We start from the raw sequence: 21550 nt of genomic DNA on the forward strand, positions 1-21550 counted from the left end.
GGGCGCGGCCAGCGCCGGGGCCATAAAAAGAAACGCGAGCGGGACCTGGGAAGGACTGACTCCCAAACCCCACAGCCACCACCGTGTCCCTCGGGCTGACCCTGACCAACTTCTGTAGCAGGTGAGACCCTGGAGAGACCTGGAGGTGAGCAGCTGCCCATGCCCACGCCCACTTCCTGCTCCCTGGTTCCCCAGAGTCACACCCCGAAGCTCGGGGCATGGACTAGTCCCTAAGAAGTCAGGACTGCTTCCTTGCAGGAGACACCCCTTCCCTCCCCGCTTTTCTTCTTCCCCAAAGTAGGGATCTCACTCTAGCCCAGGCTGACCAGAAATTCAGTATGTAGTCTCAAGCTGGCCTCAGACTCACAGCCGTTCCTCCTATCTCTGCCTCTGAGTGCTGGCTCCATTTCTCTCTCTCTCTCTCTCTCTCTTTGGCCTTGGTGAAATTTCTACCTTCTGTGACTCCATTTTCCCATTTGTAAAAGATGCTTTCAAAACCCTGAAGGGGAGGATCTCTGGTTTGGGAAGGAGCTAATTGGGTAATTAGGCCTGGACAGAGTCAGAGTCTGTTGAGATCAAGCTGATGTCAAACAGGCAGTGGTCCTCTTGCCTCAGCTTCCTGAGGGCTGGGATTACAAGGATGTGCCACCATGCCTGGCTCAGTCTGTACTCCTCTTGGGTCTCAGCAGTTTCCCCATGGGAGGTGGTAGAATAGTGAGGTGCCTAAGATGGGCGAAGAACAGGTTTTCCCCCAGTCTGACCTGGGATTGGATGTTAAAGAGGAGTGAAGGGGCTTTGGGAAGAGTCAGGAAGAAACTGTGTACCACACATCTCGGGTTTAGCTCTCCTACATACCCCAGGTTGTCCTCCACTCGCTATGTAGGTAAGGATGTCCTTGAACACTTGATCCTTCTGTCTCCCCAATACTGGGATGACAAGCGTGCAGTTTCTATGGTGCTAAGAGTCAAACCTAATGCTTTGTGCAGGCTAGGCAAGTGCTCCATCCACTGAACCACAGCCTTAGACCCAGGTACTTTTCTTTTGATGGGGGGAGTAGAATTTTTCAAGGTAGGGTCTCGCTCTCTAGCCCAGGCTGACCTGGAATTCACTATGCAGTCTCGAACTCACGGTGATCCTCCTACCCGAGTGCTGGGATTAAAGGCGCGCGCCACCACACCTGGCTCAGCTACTTTTTTTTTTTTTTTTTTGGTTTGTTTGGTTTTTTCCAGGTAGGGTCTCACTCTAGCCCAGGCTGACCTGGAATAAACTCTGTAGTTCCAGGCTAGCCTGGAACTCACGATGATCCTCCTGCTTCTGCCTCCCAAGTGCCGGGACTAAAGACGTGCACTACCATGCTTGGCTGCTAGGTGCTTTTTAATATATTTCTTGGTTTTAGTCAGTAGTCACAACTTGCACGGTGTGGCTGGCTTGGAACTCATGGCATTCCTCCTGCCTCAGCCTTCCAAGTGCCAAGAATGATGGGCCTGTGCCGCCACAGCTGGCGTTCCCTGGTACAATGGAAGGTTCTCATCCACATCATGTGAATGTTCCCATGGATTTGGCTTGGGAAATTCTCATTTCCTGGGCAGACTAGGCTCAGAGGAGTTAGGCAGGGTCCATCCCAAGGACCCACTGACCCCTCCCAGAGTATGGGGATGGAGAAACTCAGGCCTGAGAAAGAGAGGCTTTCCTGTGCCCTGGACTCGATGCTCCAGCCATAGGACACGCCAGGCTGGACAGTTTATCCACACTGCTCCCTAAGCCCCTTAGGTTTCAGCCCTGGAAGAAGAGACAGTTTCAGAGAGGGCCCACCAACCAGTCCCAGGGTACCCGGAAAAACTTGAGGCTCAGCCCTCTCACCCAGTGAGAGCAGAAAGCATCTGAGTCAGGGGTACCCTGTCTACGCTGGCTGGGAGGGGTGCAAGAGTCAGGCAGCATCTGAGTTCTGGCTCGTGAGGCCTAGGGGGCCTCCCTCAGTGGGCATCATGCCCACTCTCACCACCCGGAGTATCATTTTTCTCCCTTCTCCTTTGGACTTTGTTTCCCTCGTCTGGGTGGGGCTGGGGAGGAGGGGCCGCACCTGCTCCGGGTGGAGCTTCTGTCCCCTGGCAACTCTGCCAGGGCAGAGCCTGAGCCCTGTGGCAGAGGACCAGGAGGCTTGGAGGCACCCGGCTGCCCGGAGGTAGCAGGTGAGGCTGGGGACACCAGGAACGCAGACGGGTGGAGCTGAGGTTTATTTTGGCGTGGTTGGTTCACCTGTGAAGTACTCAGGACCCAGGGAGCTCCCCATCCCATCACCCTCCACCCCAGCTGGGGTGTCAGGCCTGTGGGGCTCACTTGGATAGCCTCAGATTTGTGCCCCAGGCCAACTTGGAAACAGCCTATGTTTGAGCCAGTTGGGGTTTCCGTCTGCACCCCAGATTTCAAAATCCCTTGAGAAAGAGGTTGGGTTGACAGACCACCTTCACAGCTTGAGGCCAGTGAGACTCTGATGGCTACCCCAGGATTCTGGAAGCTTCTGGTAGAAATTCTTTCCCTTCTTGGGGCTCAGGGCCTGGTTTCAGGGATCTGGGAAGAAGGTCTGAGAGGAAAGCTGGCCTGGCACCCTCCCTGCTCTGGCAGGAATAGGCTCTTTGGTCCGGGATCAGCCTCGGGCATGGATTTTTCAGCATTCCGGGTGATAGGTAGCTTCTGAGGGATAGGACAGAGGACTTCCAGGCGCCTCCCCACCCTGCTGGGTGACCTGCTGACCTGTCCAAAGGGCCTTTGCCCTGTGGGCTGGAAGCCAGAGGAAGCAGGTGCCTGCAGGGGCCATAAATGTAGTTTCAGTCTGGAGTCACAACTTGGCAGGGCGTGGCTGAGCCAAAAGGCTCACTAGCCGCTTCCTGGAAGAGGTCCCCGGAAGGCTTTGTACCTCTGTCATTGCTATGTGGCCTTAGACAAGCCACTTTCCCTCTCTGGGCCTCTTTTCTCAAAACAAGATGGTTCTCCTTGTCATGCATGACTCTCATGAATCCTGAATAAGACACTGGTGTGAAATGACTCGTGGATGAGGATTAATGACAGATTATGGGCCTCCAAGGCCTCTCTTAGATGGATCATGGTTCCATCTGTGTCTGTCTGCCTGTCTTTCTGTCTTTCTTTCTTTCTTTATTACCAAGGTAGGGTTTTATTTTAGCTCAGGCTGACCTGGAATTCACTATGTAGTATCAGTGTGGTCTCAAACTCACAGCGATCCTCCCTCTCCTCCCACATGCTGGGATTAAAGGTGTGCGCTACCACACCCGGCCCGTCCATGTCTTTCTACTCAAGCTTCTCCAGCCTGAAGTATTGTCCCATGAGGCTGTACCTGTAGGTGACTTGTGACCACAGTGGATCTGGGGTTTCAGAAATTAGAGCCACCAAGAGAGCATCTGCTGGGCACTTACTGTATACCAAGTATGGGGTGCTGGGCACTTCCTGTATACCAGCTGCAGAGTACTCACTCGGCCCAGATGGTTGACAGGGCTGTCTTGAGGAGAGAACACAGGCTCAGGGCCAAGTGGGGCCCAGTGACCCTGAACCTCCAACCCTGGGACTGCACCCTCTGGTCTGGCTGATTCACTGGGGAAGAGTGAGGCCCCCACCCAAGGGGATAACAGGGGGTCATAAAACCACTGGGTAAACCCTGTCACCTCACTCCACAAGCACGCATGTATAACAACTCTGGGCTGGAGGGTGGGATGGGGATGGAGGGCCAGGGAGAGCAGCATCCATTGTGAGGGTCTTTATGAAGCCCCAGCTGTATGCAGGGATGCACATGTGGACACAGAGGGGACTGACTGTTCCTTGTTTTCAGAGGCAGAGAGGAGGGAGAGCCAGTGGGGAGAAGGACTAGGATATCCATCTCCCCAATGGTGGGTTGGGATTCTGAGGGAAGGATAAACCAGGGGCTTCCTGGAGGAGGAGGTTTCAGCGAGAAGCTGGAGAGAAGTAGAGACCAGGACCCCACGATCAGGGAAATTAAGATAAGGAGTTCTAGGGCTGGGGAGATGGCTCAGCAGTTAAAGGTGCTTGCTTGCAAAGCCTGGTGGCCCAGGTTTGATTTCCCATGTAAAGCCAGATGGACAAAAAGTACTACATGCAAGCCGGGCATGGTGGCGATATCTTTAATCCCAGCTCTCAGGAGGCAGAGGTAGGAGGATTGCCTTGAGTTTGAGGCCACCCAAGACTACAGAGTGAATTCCAGGTCAGCCTGAGCTAGGACCCTACCTTGAAAAAAAAAGAAAAAAAGCTGGGCGTGGTGGCGCACACCTTTAATCCCAACACTTGGGAGGCAAAGGTAGGAGGATCACCATGAGTTCGAGGCCACCCTGAAACTACATAGTGAATTCCAGGTCAGCCTGGGCTAGAATGAGACCCTACCTCGAAAAACCAAAATAATAATAATAATAATAATAATAATAATAATTTTAGCTGGGCATGGTGGCGCACACCTTTAATCCCAGCACTCAGGAGGCAGAGGTAGAGGATCACCATGAGCTCGAGGCTACCCTGAGACTACATAGTGAATTCCAGGTCAACCTGAACTAAAGTGAGACCCTACCTTGAAAAACAAAAACTAAAATAAATAAGTAAATAACTACATGCATCTGGAATCTGGAGTTCAGGTTCACTGGCATAGACCCTAATACACCCATTCACTCTCTCTCTCTCCCCCTCTCACTCTCTGTCTCAAATAAATAAATATGTAATTAAATTAAAATAGGGTTAGAGGACTGGGCGTGGTGGCACATGCCTTTAATCCCAGCACTCTGGAGGCAGAGGTAGGAGGATCACCAAGAATTCAAGGCTACCCTGAGAGTACGTAGTGAATTCCAGGTCAGCCTGACCCTACCTCGAGGCACGGCTCCCTGTTGAGTGTTTGCTATGTGCCTGAGTTGGGTGGGGGAACTATACCCCCACATTCCAGGAACTGCAGAAGTGAAAGCAGGTAGGTGTGTAACCTTGGGAAGGGCACCTGGGCGGTGTCTGGGTTCCTGGCATGGGTGTCATCCAGGTCACTGCAGCCCTGCCCAGACCCTGGGACAAGGTCCAGAGTGTTCCCAGCCCATCCTGGCTTTATGGTGAACATAAAGTGATGGTTGGATTGGGACGAGATGCCTCACAGGGCAGAGAACCAGGGTGTGGGACTTAGGAAACTGGGGTCACTGTCCCTCTCTGAGCCTCAATTCCCATGTGGCATTGGTCAAGGATGATCAGGGACCAGGGTCAGGCATTGGTCAGTGACTGTCTGTGAAGGTCAAGTGACAAGATGGCTGAGGACATGTTGGGGATGAGGCGGGGGCTGCATTCGGGGGGGACAGGTCAATGTGGACCTCAAATTTGAGACCCAATTGGATTGAGGGAGATGGGGAAGAGAGAAGGAGGAGTAGACGGCTTGGCCTGTAGTGGGAAGATGACTGGAAGGGAGAGGCTGGTTGTACCTGGAACCGGGAGCTGCAGGAGTCAGGCGGTAGCTGGGCATGAGGGCCTCACCTGTCAGCCAAACACGCAGGTGGCTGAGGCAAGAGGATTTCTGGGGGTTCTGGGACAGCTTGAGCTAGAGAGTGAGACCCAGACTTGGAATGAAGGGAAGGAAGGAAGGAAATAGTAAAATGTAAATTTGCTGTGTCAGCAACAAGGATAGCTGGAGATTCAGGTATGGCTTGATTTTCAAGCATTTAGAGGTACTATGTTGGGGTTGCTCTCAAGTCATCTCTGCCCATGATGAGGGGCCTAAGCCCCCCAGAAATTCTCACTTCCTTCCACCAGCCTAGCGGTCCCATTGAGATGTGGGAAGAAAGCCAAGCATGGTGACATATGCCTTTAATCCCAGCTTTTGGGAGACTGAGGTAGGAGGATCATTGTAAGTTCAAGGCCAGCCTGAGACATAAGGAATTCCAGGTCAGCCTGGGCTAGGCAAGACCCTACCTCAAAAAAGAAAGAAAGAAAGAGGGCTGGGCATGGTGGCACACACCTTTAATCCCAGCACTCGGGAGGCAGAGGTAGGAGGATTGCTGTGAGTTCAAGGCCACCCTGAGACTCCATAGTGAATTCCAGGTCAGCCTGGGCTAGAGTGAGACCCTACCTCAAAAAACCAAAAAAAAAAAAAAGAAAAGAAAGAAAGAAAGAAAGAAAGAAAGAAAGAAAGAAAGAGGGAGGGCTGGAGAGATAGCTTAGTGGTTAAGGCGCTTGTCTGAGAAGCCTAAAGACCCAGGTTCAATGCCCCAGAACCAATGTAAGCCAGGTGCACAAGGTGACACATATCACCTTACAAGTGGTACATGTGCACAAGTTGGCACACACATCTGGAGTTCATTGCAGTGGCTAAGGCCCTGGCGTACCAATTCTCTCTCTCTCATAAATTGAAAGAAAAAGAAAGAAAGAGGGAGGGAGGGAGGAAGGAAGGGAGGGAAGGAAGCTGGGCGTGGTGGTGCACACCTTTAATCCCTGCACTTGGGAGGCAGAGGTAGGAGGATTGCCATGACTTCGAGGCCACCCTAAGGCTACATAGTGAATTTCAGGTCAGCCTGAGCTAGAGTGAAACCCTACATTGATAAAAAAGGAAAAAGAAAATAAAAGTAAAAGAGAGACATGTGGGAGGTAAAAGAGAGAGACGCGGGAGGAGGGTCTAATTTTCCTAAATAAATGGATTTCATGCCATTGGTTGGATCTCTCATCTCCTTCCTCAGTGAGCCTGGAGATCTCCACCCCACAAGAGAAAGGTCATACCCATACCTCTGAAGATGGATCGAGTGACCAGATACCCTATCTTCAGCAACCCCCACTCAGCCCGCGTCACTGGCCTGGCCCTTGATGGGGACAGCAGCTACACCATTGAGTTGGTGGGTGTGGGGCCAGAGGCCACCTGGAGTCAGGATGATCCACAGGTCTGGGCCACTGACCATGAAGCCCGGCCATATATGAAGAATTCAGGGGTGTCCTATGCTAGGCAGTCCTTTCCTAGCCAGCTGTCCCTGGGGTCCTCATACCTGGAGGATGATGATGAGGAAATGAAGGCCTACCACCTGGATATCTATGATGGCCTCCACCAGCCACAGGACCTGGAGCGTGAGCGCTGGGCTATCATCCATGGCCAGGCAGTTAGGAAGGGTGGCACGGTGGTAGCCACACTCGGGGGTGCACCTGACCGTGAGGACACTGGCCACTCCAGCCAGCGTCAGTCCACACTCATGGAGGAGAGTATGGTGGACAGAGAGCAAATTGATTTCCTAGCAGCACGTCAGCAGTTCCTGAGCCTGGAGCAGGCGAACGTGGATGCCCTCCCCCCACACCCCACAACAAGGGCAACTCTCACACATACCCCAATAGGGGTCAGACAGAGCCTCAAGACCTCCAATGGGCCCCATGGGGCCAGTACCCCACTAGGAGTCAGCCAGATCTCCAAGGCCTCCAACAGGCCCCATGGGGCCATTGCCGCAGTAGGAATCAAGCAGATCCCCAAGGCCTCCAATGGGCCCCATGTGGCCAACGGGTATGTGGTCCCCTTCATGTCACAGGAAAAGAAGGTGGTCTTAGAGGAGAAGGGGGTCCATGGCTTTCCATCTGGATCTAGCATTGGTTCACTCGATGGCCCTGGCTCCCCATCCCAAGCGGACCCTTCAGAGCTCCCCAAAGAGACGCCCATCGAACGTGAGATCCGACTGGCCCAAGAGCGCGAGGCGGACCTGCGGGAGCAGAGGGGTCTGCGGCGGGCTGCTGGCCAGCAGGAGCTGGTGCAGATCCCCAGCAGACCACTGCTCAACAAGGTAACCCTCACCGAGGTCCCACGGAGGGACAGGGGTCGCCCATCACTCTATGTACAGCGAGACATGGTCCAAGAGACCCAGCGTGAGGAAGACCACCGGAGGGAGGGACTGCAGGTGGGCCGGGCATCCACACCTGACTGGGCTTCCGAAGACCCCCAGCTTGGACTCAGGATAAGTCCGAGTTCAGACTGCATCCTTAGCCCTACCCCAGATGCCCGAGCGGCAGACCAGGCTCCAGAAATAAGAAAGGTCAACCGCATCCCACTTGATGCTTACCAGCCCTACCTGGGCCCTGGGATCCCTCAGAGAGAATTTTCACCCTTCGGAGTATACAGCAAGTCCAGTGGTGTAGCCACGGAGGACACCAAAGCCATGGCCTTACCAAAGGTCACAGGGTCTTCAAGGCATCTCTCAGAATCCTCTGGAAAACTCTTGCACACCAGCTCCAAGCCCCCAAGAGGACACCCACGTGCCACTGGGGGTGTGGTGCGATGGGAGTACTTCCGCCTGCGTCCACTGAGGTTCAGGGTCCTGGATGGACCACAGCAAGTTGAGAACCCTTCTCATACCTGGGGCTGGGAGGTGGCCGGGGCCCCAGCGTTAAGGCTACAGAGGTCCCAGTCATCTGATCTTCTGGAGAGAGAGGTGGAGAACGTCCTGCGCCGGGAGCGAGAGGTGGCCGAAGAGCGAAGAAATGCGCTCTTCCCTGAGGTCTTCTCTCCAACCCCAGATGAGGACTGGCAGCCAGACTCCAGGAGCTCCTCCCGAGGGTCTGGTGAGAAGGGGACCCAAGAGTAACCATGTCACCTAATGTCTCATGGGTTATAGCAAGGAGGGTGTGGGGGGGCGGTGGGGAGATAGGATTTAAGAGTATCCAGTTTTGTCTAAGCTGCGGGGAGGGGAGAAACGTCACCCTTGCCAAATGTTTGCGCTTCATGTGTGTGAATGCTCTGTTATCAGGCCAGGCGCATGCAAGTTTACAGACGCTCATGCCTGGTGGGTGGCTTTTCTTTGTTAACATGAAATAACCCTCCCCCTTCAGTGCAAGCTTGGTCGTGTGTCCTTCCTCCCTGAAGCCATCTCCTTCTCTGGTCCCCACCACAGGCATCACGGGCAGCTATTCAGTGTCCGAGTCACCAACATTCACCCCTGTCCACCTGCATTCAGGCCTGGTGTGGAAGGCAGAGGCCCCTGCAGACAGTAACTCCAGGCAGAACAAGAAGGAGCAGTGGGTGAGTAGCTTCAGGCTGCGGTCTGACAGCTGCTCGCTGGGCATGGGACAGTCACAGGAGACGCAAGTCTGTCCCGGGTCCAAGCGATGTGCTCCTCGCTGGTCCCCGGTGTCGGTACCTCAGTCTCTGCACAGGTGAAATTAAGTCACACATGTCAAGAACCAGCTTGAAGCCAGGCATGGTAGCTCACACCTTTAGTCCCAGCCGAGGTGGGAGGCTTGCTGTGAGTTTAAGGCTGGGTTAGAGCAATGCCCTGCCTCAAAAACAAAACAAAACAAAACACCCAGCTTGACTCCATATTGGCAGCAAAGAGAACATGTTGGGAGGGTAATGGGGATACCACAGAGAATAATACCTACCTCAGCCTGACCCCATGGTGTGGGCCCAGTGACCTGGCTATCAGTGCAACCTGTGTGACTTGAGCAAGTCTCTAGCGTCCCATCTCTATTTGGTTTGTCTTATATATGTATATATTTATGAGAAAGAAGAGAGGAGAGATATAGAGCAAGAATGGGCTCACCAGGGTGTTAACCACTGCAAATGAGCTCCAAATGCATGTGACCCCTTGTGCATCTAGCATTACATGGGTACTGGGGAATTGAACCAGGGTTCTTAAGCTTTGCAAGCAAGTGCCTTAACCAGTGAGCCATCTCTCCAGCCCTGTATTTTTGTTTTTGTTTCTTTTTTTTTAAGATTTATTTTTATTTATTTATGAGAGACAGAGAGAGGGGCGAGAGGGAAAGAGTGAGAATGAGTGCCACCATGTGCATCTGGCTCACTTGGGACCTGAAGAATCAAACCTGGGTCCTTAGGCTTCACAGGCAAGTGCCTTAACTGCTAAGCCATTTCTCCAGCCCTGTTTTTGTTTCTTGAGGTAGGCTCTCACTCTGGTCCAGGCTGACCTGGAATTCACTATGTAGTCTCAGGGTGTGAACTCACAGTGACCCTCTTACCTCTGCCTCCCAAGTGCTGGGATAAAGGCATGCGCCACCATGGTTGGCTCTGGTGGTGTCTTTTTTTGTTTTTCAAAGTAGGGTCTCATTCTAGTCCAGGCTGACCTGGAATTCACTATATAGTCTCAGGGTTGCCTTGAACTCACTGTGATCCTCCCAAGTGCTGGGATTAAAGGCATTTGCCACCATACCCAGCTTTCTGGGATTTTTTTTTTTTTTTAATTTGTTTTGGCTTTTTGAGGTAGGGTCTTGCTCTATCCCAGGTTGACCTGGAATTCACAATATAGTCTCAGGGTGGCCTTGAACTCACAGCGATCCTCCTACCTCTGCCTCCCGAGTGCTGAGATTAAAGGCGTGCATCACCACACCTGGCTCCGGTTTGTTTTTTGGAGGCAGGGTTTCACTCTAGCCCAGGCTGGTATGGCACTCACTCTGTAGCCCAGGCTAGCCTTCAGACTCAGGAAGTTTCTGCCCCTCTCTGAGTCTTGCTCTCCTCTTCTGGAAAACCAACATGGTGGCAACAGCTACAGCTCTTAGTTTCCTCATGAGGAAGAAGTGAGACCATGGGGTGGGGAGCAAGGCCTAACACAGGCTCAGCTCTGTGCACGCCCACGTCCCTGTGCAATGGCTCGGTGAGCCAAAATGTGGCCAGTGTTCACTGGAAGTCACAGTGGGTGTAGCAACATTGGGGAACAACACAGCAGATGGCCTTGAGTTTGGGATGACCATGGGACCCTAGAAGAGCTCCCAAAGGGTCTTCCCTTAGTACCCCATGAGGGGACAGACACTGGGGCCAGGTGGGGAGGATGGGAGCTGAACTTTGTTCTTTGTCCACAGTATGCCGGCATCAATCCTGCAGACCATATCAACTCAGAGGTGAGTGTGAGTGACATAGTCTGTCCCTTTGTGTCTGTCCTCTGGCCATGGTTTTGGACATGGAAGGCCTTTCTTCTAGCTGGAGGACTACACTGAGCATCTACTGCACTTGGGAGAGTTGGCCTGGGGTATATCCGCTGTGATCTGCTGGTGATGCCTGACCCGGGCACGGATTATGGCAAGAAAGTCTGCCTGCGATTACAGTGTGCCACACCCAGCATTTGTAATGTTCCTGTTTATTTATTTACTTGAGAGAGAGGGAGGGAGAGAGTTTGCAGCCATAAACAAACTCCAGACACACTCACCACTTTGTGCATCTGGCTTTACGTGGGTGCTGAGAAGTCAAAGCTCAGCCAGCAAGTAAGTGCCTTTAACTGCTGAGCCATCTCCCCAGCCCTTGGTTATATTTTTCACTTTTTTTTCCCCCTCTCACTCTTTTTTTTTTTTTTTGAGGCAAGCCCAACAGACTGGCCTATTTATTTATTTAGAGAGAGAAAGAGAGAGAGAGTGAGAATGGGCACACAAGGGCCTCCAGCCGCTGCAGGCGAACTGCAGACACATACGCCACCATGTGTATCTGGCTAACGTGGGAGCTGGAGGATAGAACCTGGGTCCTCAGGCTTCGTGGGCACGCTTCTTAACCGCTAAGCCATCTCTCCGGCCCACACTGGCTTCTTTTTATGCAAGAGAGCGAGAGTGGGAGCAAGAGAGAGAGAGAATTGGTGCGCCAGGAGCCTCCAGCCACTGTAATCAAACTCCAGGTACGTGTATTACCTGGTGCACACGTGTGACCTTGTGCACTTGTGTCTGGTTTACGTGGGACCTGGAAAGTCAAACGTGGGTCTTCAGGCTTCACAGGCAAGCACCTTAACCACTAAGCCATCTCTCTAGCCCTTGGCTGTATGTATGTGTGTGTGTGTATATATATATATGTATATATATATATAATTTTTTTTTTAAAGGTAAGGTCTCACTCTAGTCCAGGCTGACCTGGAATTCACTATGTAGTCTCAAACTCATGGTGATCCTCCTACTTCTGCCTCTCGAGTGCTGGGATTAAAGGCGTGTACCACCATGCCTGGGTTTTTTTGTTGTTGTTTTATATATATATGTATGTATGGCTGGAGGGATGACTTAGCAGTTAAGGCGTTTCTCCACAAAGCTGAAGGACCCAGGTTTGATTTCCCAAGACCCACATTAGCCAAATGCCCGAGGGTTCATACATGTCTGGTGTTCCTTTGCAGTGGCTGGAGGCCCTGGTGTGCCCATTCTCTCTCTGTCAAATACATAAATAAATAATATTTTGTTTTAATTAATTTATTTATTTGACAGAGAAAGAGGGACAGATCCCTGGTTGTATATAGATCTTTAATTTATTTTATTTATTTGTTTGAGAGAGAGAGAAAGAGGGGGAGAGAAATAGGCAGGTAGAGAGAGAGAAAAAAAATGGGCACACCAGGGCCTCTAGCTGCTGCAAATGAACTCCACATGCATGCACCCCCTTGTGCATCTGGCTTACGTGGGTCCTGAGCATCGAACCTGGGTCCCTTGGCTTTGCAGGCAAGCATCTTAGCCACTAAGCCATCTCTCCAGCCCCTTGGTTATATTTTTAAGATCTGAACAGAGGAGAGGAGGATTTTCAGCCCTATACATCAACAGCAGAGAGCTTCCTGAAGGCTAGTCCTTAGTCCTGATGGAGACTCCCCGCCTCTTTGTGTGCAGATCCTGGGAGCCACACGGGTGACACGCCACAAGAACGCCATGGCGGAACGCTGGGAAGCCCGCCTCTATGCCAGTGAGGATGAGGACTGAGTCTGAGGACTCAATTGTCCCTCCCCTGTCTTGCCTTATCCTGGACCCCATGAAAACTGCCCAGCCAGTACTGAGTCCCCACCAAGGGAAACAGGTCCTGTGGAAACCACAAATCATGTACTGCTCATCCTGTGGCCATCACTTTGGGAACTGGGAAGCTCTCTTTTCTGTTTTGATTTTCCTGGTGGAAATTGTCTGCTTTCGGGGGTCCTGCAGCTGGGGCTGGGATGAGATTTCCCATTGGGTCTTTCTACTTCTGGAACTTTGCCAAACTCTCTGCCGTCAGGGAGGAGACACCAGCTCCCCGCCCCCCATGTCTGTAATAATGCTACCATTGGACACAATGCCTGGGAATATAGGAGTCTGGGGGAAAGGAGCAAGCTGAGCCCCAGGCTGGGCTGTTTGCAGCCCTCATGCCCTCTGTATGGTGCACCTGTGGACACAGAGCTCTGAACTGTCACCCAGCCAAAAAAAACAAAAAAAAAAAAGACTGGAGGCTCAAGTGGTGGCACATGCCTTTAATCCCAGAATTTGAGGGGCAGAGGTAGGAGGATTGCTGTGAGTTCAAGGCCAGCCTGGGACTACAGAGTGAGTTCCAAGTCAGCCTGGGCTACAGTGAGACATTACTTCAAAAAAGAAAGAAAGGAAAGAACAGAACAGAACAAAAAAATAGGGACTCAATTTAGGGACGCAGAGTTCTGTCCTTGCCATCCCCAGACTTGTCCATATTGCCATTAAATAAACCCAAAATGAAAGTGAGTGGCCTCTTCTCTGTCCTCCAAGCCCGAGGCATCGCCTGACTCTGACCCTTCCACCTCCCGCTGAGGACGCTGTGGTGATACCGGGCCCTGATGATGCAAGATACTCCCCATCTTAGGGTCCTCAGCTCTAGCAGCAGTCTGTCCCTCTCCATCAATATCCGTCAACTTTGCTTAAGGCTGCTTGGGACTTGCACATAAGTTGTCCACAGCACAAGGCACTTAGCTGAGGCCACAGCACCAGGCTCCATACATAGCTAGGTCCATTGGTAGAGATTCTATCTCAACAAGGGGGACATTCTCACATTGTCATGTTGGAAGCCCGCCCCCCGCCACCTGTATCCCCCAACTCTCCCAGCCCAGGCCCAGTCACCCACTGTTAAGCAATTTGTTTGTTTGTTTTTTGTTTTTCAAAGTAAGGCTTCACTCTAGCCTAGGCTGACCTGGAACTCACTATGGAGTCTCAGGGTGGCCTCAAACTCACGGAAATCCTACCTCTGCCTACCAAGTGCTGGGATTAAAGGCATGAGCCACCATGCCCGGCTCCTGTTAGACAATCTTAACATGAACAACAGGTAGGCAAACTGAAAGTCAGGGGGCTATGTAACTCTGGCCGGGTCACAGAGCCTGTCAGTGGGAGCTAGGGATTATAACTGAAGTCAGATTTAGGAGTGGCCGAGGGTTTTTTTTTTTTTTTTTTAATAGTCCTATTTAGGGGAAGAGGGTACACCAGGGTCTTTTGCCACAAGATGCTTGGTGCCACTTTTGGCATCTATATTTTTTGTGGTTGCTAGGGAATTGAACCCATGCCATTAGACTTTGCAAGCAAGCACCTTTTAACCACTGAGCCATTTTCCCAGCCTAGCCAAGGGTCTTTTGATTGAAAAAAAGAAAAAGAAAAAAAGATTCAGCCAGGTGTGGTGACACTGTCTTTAATCCCAGCACTCAAGAGGCAGAGATAGGAGGATTGCTATGAGTTCAAGGCCAGCCTTGGACTACAGAGTGAGTTCCAGTTCAGACAGGGCTAGAGTGAGATCGTACCCTAAAAAAAAATCCAAAAAAAAAAAAAAAGCTGGGCACAGTGGCGCACGCCTTTAATTCCAGCACTTGGGAAGCAGAGGTAGGAGGATTGCTGTGAGTTCGAGGCCACCCTGAGACTCCATAGTGAATTCCAGGTCAGCCTGGGCTAGAGTGAGACCCTACCTCGAAAAACAAAAAAACAAAAAAAAAATCCAAAACAGAAAAAGATTTAAACATACACAGTTCAAATTGGCTTTAAAAAAATTATTTATTTATTTGAGAGCAATAGACAGAGAAAAAAAAAAAGGTAGATGGAGAGAGAGAGAGAATGGGCACGCCAGGGACTCCAGCCACTGCAAAGGAACTCCAGACACATGCGCCCCCTTGTGCATCTGGCTAACGTGGGTCCTGGGGAATCAAGCCTTAAACTGGGGTCCTTAGGCTTCACAGGCAAGCGCTTAACCGCTAAGCCATCTTTCCAGCCCTCAAACTAGCTTTTTAAATACATATATATTTATTTATATTAATAATAAATAAAAATAAATATATCTATACTGGTTATTTACTTATGTATTTGCAAGAAGAGACAAAGAGAGAAAGAATAGGCATACCAGGGCCTCTTGCCACTGCAAACAAACTATAGACACGGGTGCCACTCTGTGCGTCTGACTTTATGTGGATACTGGAGAATCAAACCCAGCCTACCAGGCTTTGCAAGCACCTTAACTGCTTAGCCACCTCTCCAGGCCATGGCTTTTTTTTTTTTTTTTTGGAAGTAGGGTCTCACTCTAGCTCAGGCTGACCTAGAATTCATTATGTAGTCTCAGGGTGGCCTTGAACTCATGGAGATCCTCCTACCTCTGCCTCCTGAGTGCTGGAATTAAAGGAGTGCGCCATCATGCCTAGCTCTTCCTCCCACACACCCCTACCCCCGCCATGGCTTTTTAATCTTTACCAAACAGGGTCTTATGTAACCCAGGCTGACCTCAAACTCGTTATGTAGCCGTGACCTTGAACTCCTGATCCTCTTGCCTACACCTCCCAGGGCTGGCATGAGAGGTGTGCGCCACCATGCTCTTCCACTTACCCATTGAGGTAGGAGGATCACAGTGAGTTCGAGCCCACCCTGAGACTACGTAGTGAATTCCAGGTCAGCCTGAGCTACAGTGAGACCCTACCTCAAAAAAACAAAAAAAAAATCAGTTTTCTCATTTGTATGGAGAGATGACTGCCATCAACACTCTAGGGTGTGTTAGGAGGGTTGTCAGGCACTGGGCTACAGTGGGGGCAGAATACATGTGGGCTGTGGTTGCTATAAACAAATCCTTACTAACAACCCCCGGCTTTGCAGAACGTCTTGGATGGAGGCCAGGGGAGCAAACCGCGCACTGCCACCAGAGGGCAGCAAAACCCCAGTGATGAAGCGGGATTGTCGGGAGAGGAGGGAGACCCGGGCGGCTCCAGCAGGTTCCCTTCTCGGAAGCCCCAGATGTCTAAGAGGCCAGCCTAACCCCCAGGGCGGCTCCCGACACACAGAGAGCCCTGGTGAGGTGGCAAGGAGCCGCCAGACACAGGAAGCTCAGCCTCCCTGTGGATGGTTTCCACTTACCTTTTCTGGGTTGGTTTTCAAATTTTTTAAATTTAGCTAGAGGGCTGGAGAGATGGCTTAGCCGTTAAAACATTTGCCCGCAGACTCTAAGTAAGGACCGAGGTTTGATTCCCCAATACCTAGGTAAAGCCATATACACAAGGTGGCATGTGTCTCAGCAATTAAGGCACTTGCCTGCAAAGCCTAATGACCGAGGTTGAATTCCCCAGTACCCACATAAAGCCATATGCACAGAGTGGCACATGCATATGGAATTTGTTTGCAGCAGCTGGAGGCCCACGTGTACCAATTCTCTCTGTCTCCTTTTATCTCCTTCTCTGCTTGAAAATAATTTTTTTTTTAATTAGCTTGGTGTTACAGTCAGGTTCGCAATGCTGGTAGAAATCACCTAACCAAGAACAGCTTGTGGGGGAAAAAAAAAGAGGTTTATTTTGGCTTACAGGCCAAAGGGGAAGCTCCATGATAGCAGGGAAAAACGATGGCATGAGCAGAGAGTGGACATCATCCCGTGGCCAACATAAGGTGGACCACAGCAACAGGAGGGTGTGCCAAACACTGGCAAGGGAAAACTGGCTATAAGACTCATAAGCTCGCCCCCAACAATACACTCCCTCCAGGAGGCATTGATTCCCAAATCTCCATCAGCTGGGAACCTAGCATTCAGAACACCTAAGTTTAGGGGGGACACCTGAATCAAACCACCAACCCCGGTGATGGAGCACCCCTTTAATCCCAGCACTTGGGAGGCAGAGGTAGGAGGATCTCTGTGAGTTTGAAGTCAGCCTGAGACTATATAGTGAATTCCAGGTCAGCCTGGGCTAGAGTGAGACCCTACCTCGAAATAAAAAAGAAAAAAGAAACAAATTTATTCACAGGGCTGGGAAGCCAGCTCAGTGGCTAAAGGCACTTGCAAACCCTGCCAGCCACTCCCACAATGCACAATCTACAATCCCCATAGAGGTGACCTGCATACCCAATGAGGAGGGTCCCTTTGGAGTGGGGAGGCAGGAATAAGGGAAAGCATGGTACCAACATGTGCTGTTTACATACTGAGTATGTCCATAAGTAAAAATAATTTTTTAAAAAGACCTGCAGGCTTAGCGTTGATTCCCCAGTACCCATGTAAATCCAGATGCACAAAGTGGTACATGTGTCTGGAATTTGTTTTCAGCCCCTCCCCCCCCACTTAAATCAATAAAGCATTTTTTATTTTTATTTATTTATTTGAGAGTGGCAGAGAGAGAGAAAGAGGCAGAGAGAGAGAGAGAGAGAATGGATGTGCCAGGGCCTCCAGCCACTTCAAACGAATTCCAGATGCGTGCGCCCCCTTGTGCATCTGACTAACGTGGGTCCTGGGAAATCGAGCCTTGAATCGGGCTCCTTAGGTTTCACAGGAAAGCGCTTAACCGCTAAGCCATCTCTCCAGCCCGTATTTTTTACATTTAAATTTTATTTATTTATTTGAAAGGAGAGAGAGAGAGAGAATAGGCATGCCAAGACCTCTTGCCACTGCAAATGGCACTCTAGTCCAGTGGTGCACACACCATTTTGTGCACTTTATGTAGATGCTGGGGAATCAAACCCTGGTCATCTGGCTGTGCAAACAGGCACCTTTATACACTGAGCCATCTCTCCAGCCCTTTCTTTAAAAAAATAAAAACTATATACATACATAGTTGTTATTTATTTCAGCCAGAGAGAATGAGAAAGAGAGAGTGAGAGAGACAGACAGAATGGGCACACTGGGGCCTCCAGCCACTGCAAATGAACTCCAGACGCACATGCTACTTCGTGCTTATATGGATCCTGGGGAATCAAACCTGGGTCCATTGGTTTTGCAGGCAAGTGCCTTAACCGCTAAGCCATCTCTCTAGCTCTCACCAGCCCTTTCTTAATTAATTTATCTATGTTTTGGCTTTTCTAAGTAGGGTCTTGCTCTAGCCCAGGCTAACCTAGAATTCACTATGTAGTCTCAGGGTGACCTCAAACTCACAATGATCCTCCTATCGCGGCCTCCCTAGCACTGGACCTTTAAATTTTTTTAATATTTTATTTATTTGCAAACAGAGAGAGAGAGGGAGGGAGAGAGGGAGAGAGAGAGAGAATGAACACTCCAGGGCCTCTAGCCACTGCAAAGGAACTCTAGATGCATGCACCATTATGTGCATTTGGCTATACATGGGTACTGGGGAATCAAAGTCAGAACGTTGGGCTTCACAAGAAAGTGCCTTTAACACTTAAGTCTGAGGTATAGAATGGGTTCAGAGGCAGTCTGGGCACCTCTAAACCCAGCCCTCCTGTGGTGAGATGGGCAGTGGAGACAGGAGAATCCCGGGAAGTTCACAGCGCAGCTAGCCTGGCATGAACATCAGTGAACTGCGAGAGACTTGGTCTCAAACAAGGTGGAAGGTGAGGACTGATGCCTGAGATTGTCCTCAGTGTTCATACGTGTGTCTACATGCAAACATGCACACACATCATACACACATGCAAAGATATGAAAAAAAGGCCCCTTCAGACAGAAGCTCCTTAAGTTGCCCAGACTGTCCCCTGAACTCATTCTGTAGCCCAAGCTAACCTGAAAGCTGGAATCCTCCTGCCTCAGCCTCCAGCATGTACCACTGTGCCCAGCCCTGTTTGGGTGTGCATGCTGTTGATTTCTGAGAGTCCTTTACATATTTGATGTCTAAGCCATCTGTAGTTCACACAGATTTCTCCCAGGCTGTGGTTTGTATTTTGAATCTTTTCTGGGAGTTTTTTGAAAACAAAACAAAACAAAACAAAACAACTTTTGTTTGTTTATTTGTTTTGTTTTGTTTTTCAAGGTAGAGTCTCACTGTCTAGTCCAGGCTGACCTGGAATTCACTATGTAGTCTCAGGGTGGTTTCAAACTCACAGTGATCCTCCTACCTCTGCCTCCTGAGTGCTGGGATTAAAGGCGTGCACCACCACACCCAGCAAACAACCTTTTGAAATAAAAAACTGAGGGTTGGAGAGATGACTTAATGGTTAAGCACTTGCCTGTGTAGCCTAAGGACCCTGGTTCGAGGCTTGATTTCCCAGTACTGACGCAAGCCAGATGCACAAAGTAGCACATGCATTTGGAGTTTGTTTGCAGTGGCTGGAGACCCATTCCCTATTCTTTCTCTCTCTCTGCCTCTTTCTCTCTGTATGTCTCTCTCAAATAAATAAAACAAAATTTTTTTTAAATAAAATAAGGGCTGGAGAGATGGCTTAGCAGTTAAGCGCTTACCTAGGAAGCCTAAGGACCCCGGTTCGAGGCTCGATTCCCCAGGACCCACGTTAGCCAGATGCACCAGCGGGCGCATGCATCTGGAGTTCGTTTGCAGTGGCTGGAGGCCCTGGCACATCCATTCTCTCTCTCTCTCTCTCTCTCCTCTCTATCTCTCTCTCTGCCTCTTTCTCTCTCTGTCGCACTCAAATAAATAAGAATAAATAACAAAAAAAAGTTAAAAAAAGAAAGAAAATAAATAAAATAAAAGACTGAATGTTTAAAATAAATGATATGTGCAGAGTCAAGGCACATGAGTCATGTGGGCAGATCTGCCAACTGCAGCCCCAGCCTCTGCCGGTAGAAGGCAGTGCGGAGCTGGCCTTCATCCACAGGAAAAGAATGGTTCCTGGAGGCGCCCACCCCACGCAGTACCTTCAGAGCCAAAATGAGTGCACAGCTGGGCATGATGCCCTCCCCATCAAATCAGGCAGCTGTATGGTATGGATGCTTCTGCATGGCACATCCCCCTGGCCCAGATTTGGATATTTCTGAGGAGATCTGCAGTCTTGGCATGAAACCCTAATTAGAAGTTACAAAAATCCCATTTCCTGCCAACAAGGAAATCTGGGGGCTGGGAGGTCACCGTGTGTGTTTGGTCTGCCCTGGCTAGCAGTGTCCAGCAGCCAGGGATTTATGTATCTGTGCCCCAGTCCCTCATTTGGGTGACAACTTGGGTCAGGAACCCCAGATTATTTGAGGCATCCCTGGCAGTGGGTTCTGAATGTGCCACGGTAGACAGTTTAAAGTAGGCTCTCCACACTGAGTGGTCAGGGACAAGCCATGCTGGGTATTCCAGAAAAATAAATGTTTGGGTTTTTCAGGGGTAGTCATGAGCCCCCAGGGTGTAACATCTGCTGCTGTCTGGCTAAATGTATATACTATGCTTATCAAACCGCCCAGTAAGCACTTCTCTTAATGTTCATACTCTTATATTAATGCTACTCTCACTTTTGGTAGAGAACCTTCTCTTTTCAGTGACCTTGGAATGACTCAGAAGGCATCAAGGTGCTGGGAAGAAGTGACAGAGGAGTGCTCACTACTGCAATATCTCTATCACACCTTCTAAGACTCAGGGTCCATTGCGGAAGAGGTGGTGGAAAGAATGTAAGAGCCGAAGGAAGGGTAGGACTCCTTCCAACGTGCTCCCCCAGACACAAAATGGTCTGGATATCCATGACCTCACAGTGCCTGACACTACCTACACAAGACCATCATAAGAGGAGGAAAAGATCATGACATCAAAATAAAAGAGAGACTGAAGAGGGGCATGGTGGCGCACGCCTTTAATCCCAGCACTCCGGAGGCAGAGGTGGGAGGATTACCATGAGTTCAAGGCCACCCTGAGACTACATAGTGAATTCCAGGTCAGCCTGGGCTAGAGTGAGACCCTACCTTGAAAAACGAAACCAAAACAAAAAAAAAGAGCGAGAGAGAGACTGATTGAGAGGGGAAGGGATATGATGGAGAATGGAGTTTCAAAGGGGAAAGTAGGGGAGGGAGGGCATTACCATGGGATATTGTTTACAATCATGGAAGTTATTAATAAAAAAATAATAAGTCAAAGTTTGGGTTTTTTAAATGTATTTATTTATCTATTTGAGAAAGAGAGAGACAGGCAGAGAGAGAGTGTGAGTGTTTATCAGTGCACCAGGGTCTCCTGCTGCTGCAGAGAACTCCACACACAGGTCACTTTGTGCATCTGTCTTTACATGGGTACTGGGCAATCAAATCTGGGCCCTCAGGCTTTGCAAGCTAGCACATTTCACCTCTTAACCATCTTTCCAGTCCTTTTGGTTTTTTTGTTTTTTGTTTTTATGTGAGAGAGAAAGAGAGTTGGTACCAGGGGCTCCAGTCACCGCACTCAAACTGCAGACACACGCACCCCCTTGTGCACATGTGTGACCCAGCGTGCTTGCGTCACGGTGCGTCTGGCTTATGTGGGACCTGGAGAGTCTAACATGGATTCTCAGGCTTCGCAGGAAAGTGTCTTAACCACTAACCATCTCTCCGGTCCTTGGTTGTTTTATTGGGGCAGGGTCTCACTATAGTCCAGGTCTGGCCTGGAACTCACTCTGTAGCCCATCTGGCCTTGAATTCATGGCACTTGTACTGCCTCAGTCTCCTAAATGCTGGGATTAAATGAAGAGCCACCATACTGGCTTTTGATATGTTGGATCTAAAGCTAGGTATGGTGGCTCACGACTG

At 50.3% G+C, this 21550-nt stretch overlaps 1 protein-coding gene across 3 annotated transcripts; it reads left to right on the forward strand.

The window, feature by feature from the left end:
* The first annotated feature begins 21 nt into the window (after positions 1 to 21).
* On the forward strand, positions 22 to 13153 carry LOC101600513 (mitotic spindle positioning). Of its 3 annotated transcripts, none has more exons than XM_045134925.1 (5): positions 22 to 145; positions 6714 to 8565; positions 8895 to 9022; positions 10813 to 10851; positions 12574 to 13153. In XM_045134925.1, the coding sequence occupies exons 2-5, from the start codon at positions 6768 to 6770 to the stop codon at positions 12661 to 12663; spliced, it is 2055 nt and encodes a 684-aa protein (XP_044990860.1). In that variant the 5' UTR covers positions 22 to 145; positions 6714 to 6767; the 3' UTR covers positions 12664 to 13153. The 3 variants fall into 3 exon arrangements, with proteins under 3 accessions (XP_044990860.1, XP_044990861.1, XP_044990862.1); XM_045134926.1 differs by having other exon boundaries at positions 26 to 121; XM_045134927.1 differs by lacking the exon at positions 22 to 145 and adding an exon at positions 2104 to 2189.
* The last annotated feature ends 8397 nt before the right edge of the window (positions 13154 to 21550 follow it).

Source organism: Jaculus jaculus, chromosome 15 (assembly GCF_020740685.1).
Source record: "Jaculus jaculus isolate mJacJac1 chromosome 15, mJacJac1.mat.Y.cur, whole genome shotgun sequence".
Taxonomy (NCBI): Eukaryota; Metazoa; Chordata; class Mammalia; order Rodentia; family Dipodidae; genus Jaculus; species Jaculus jaculus.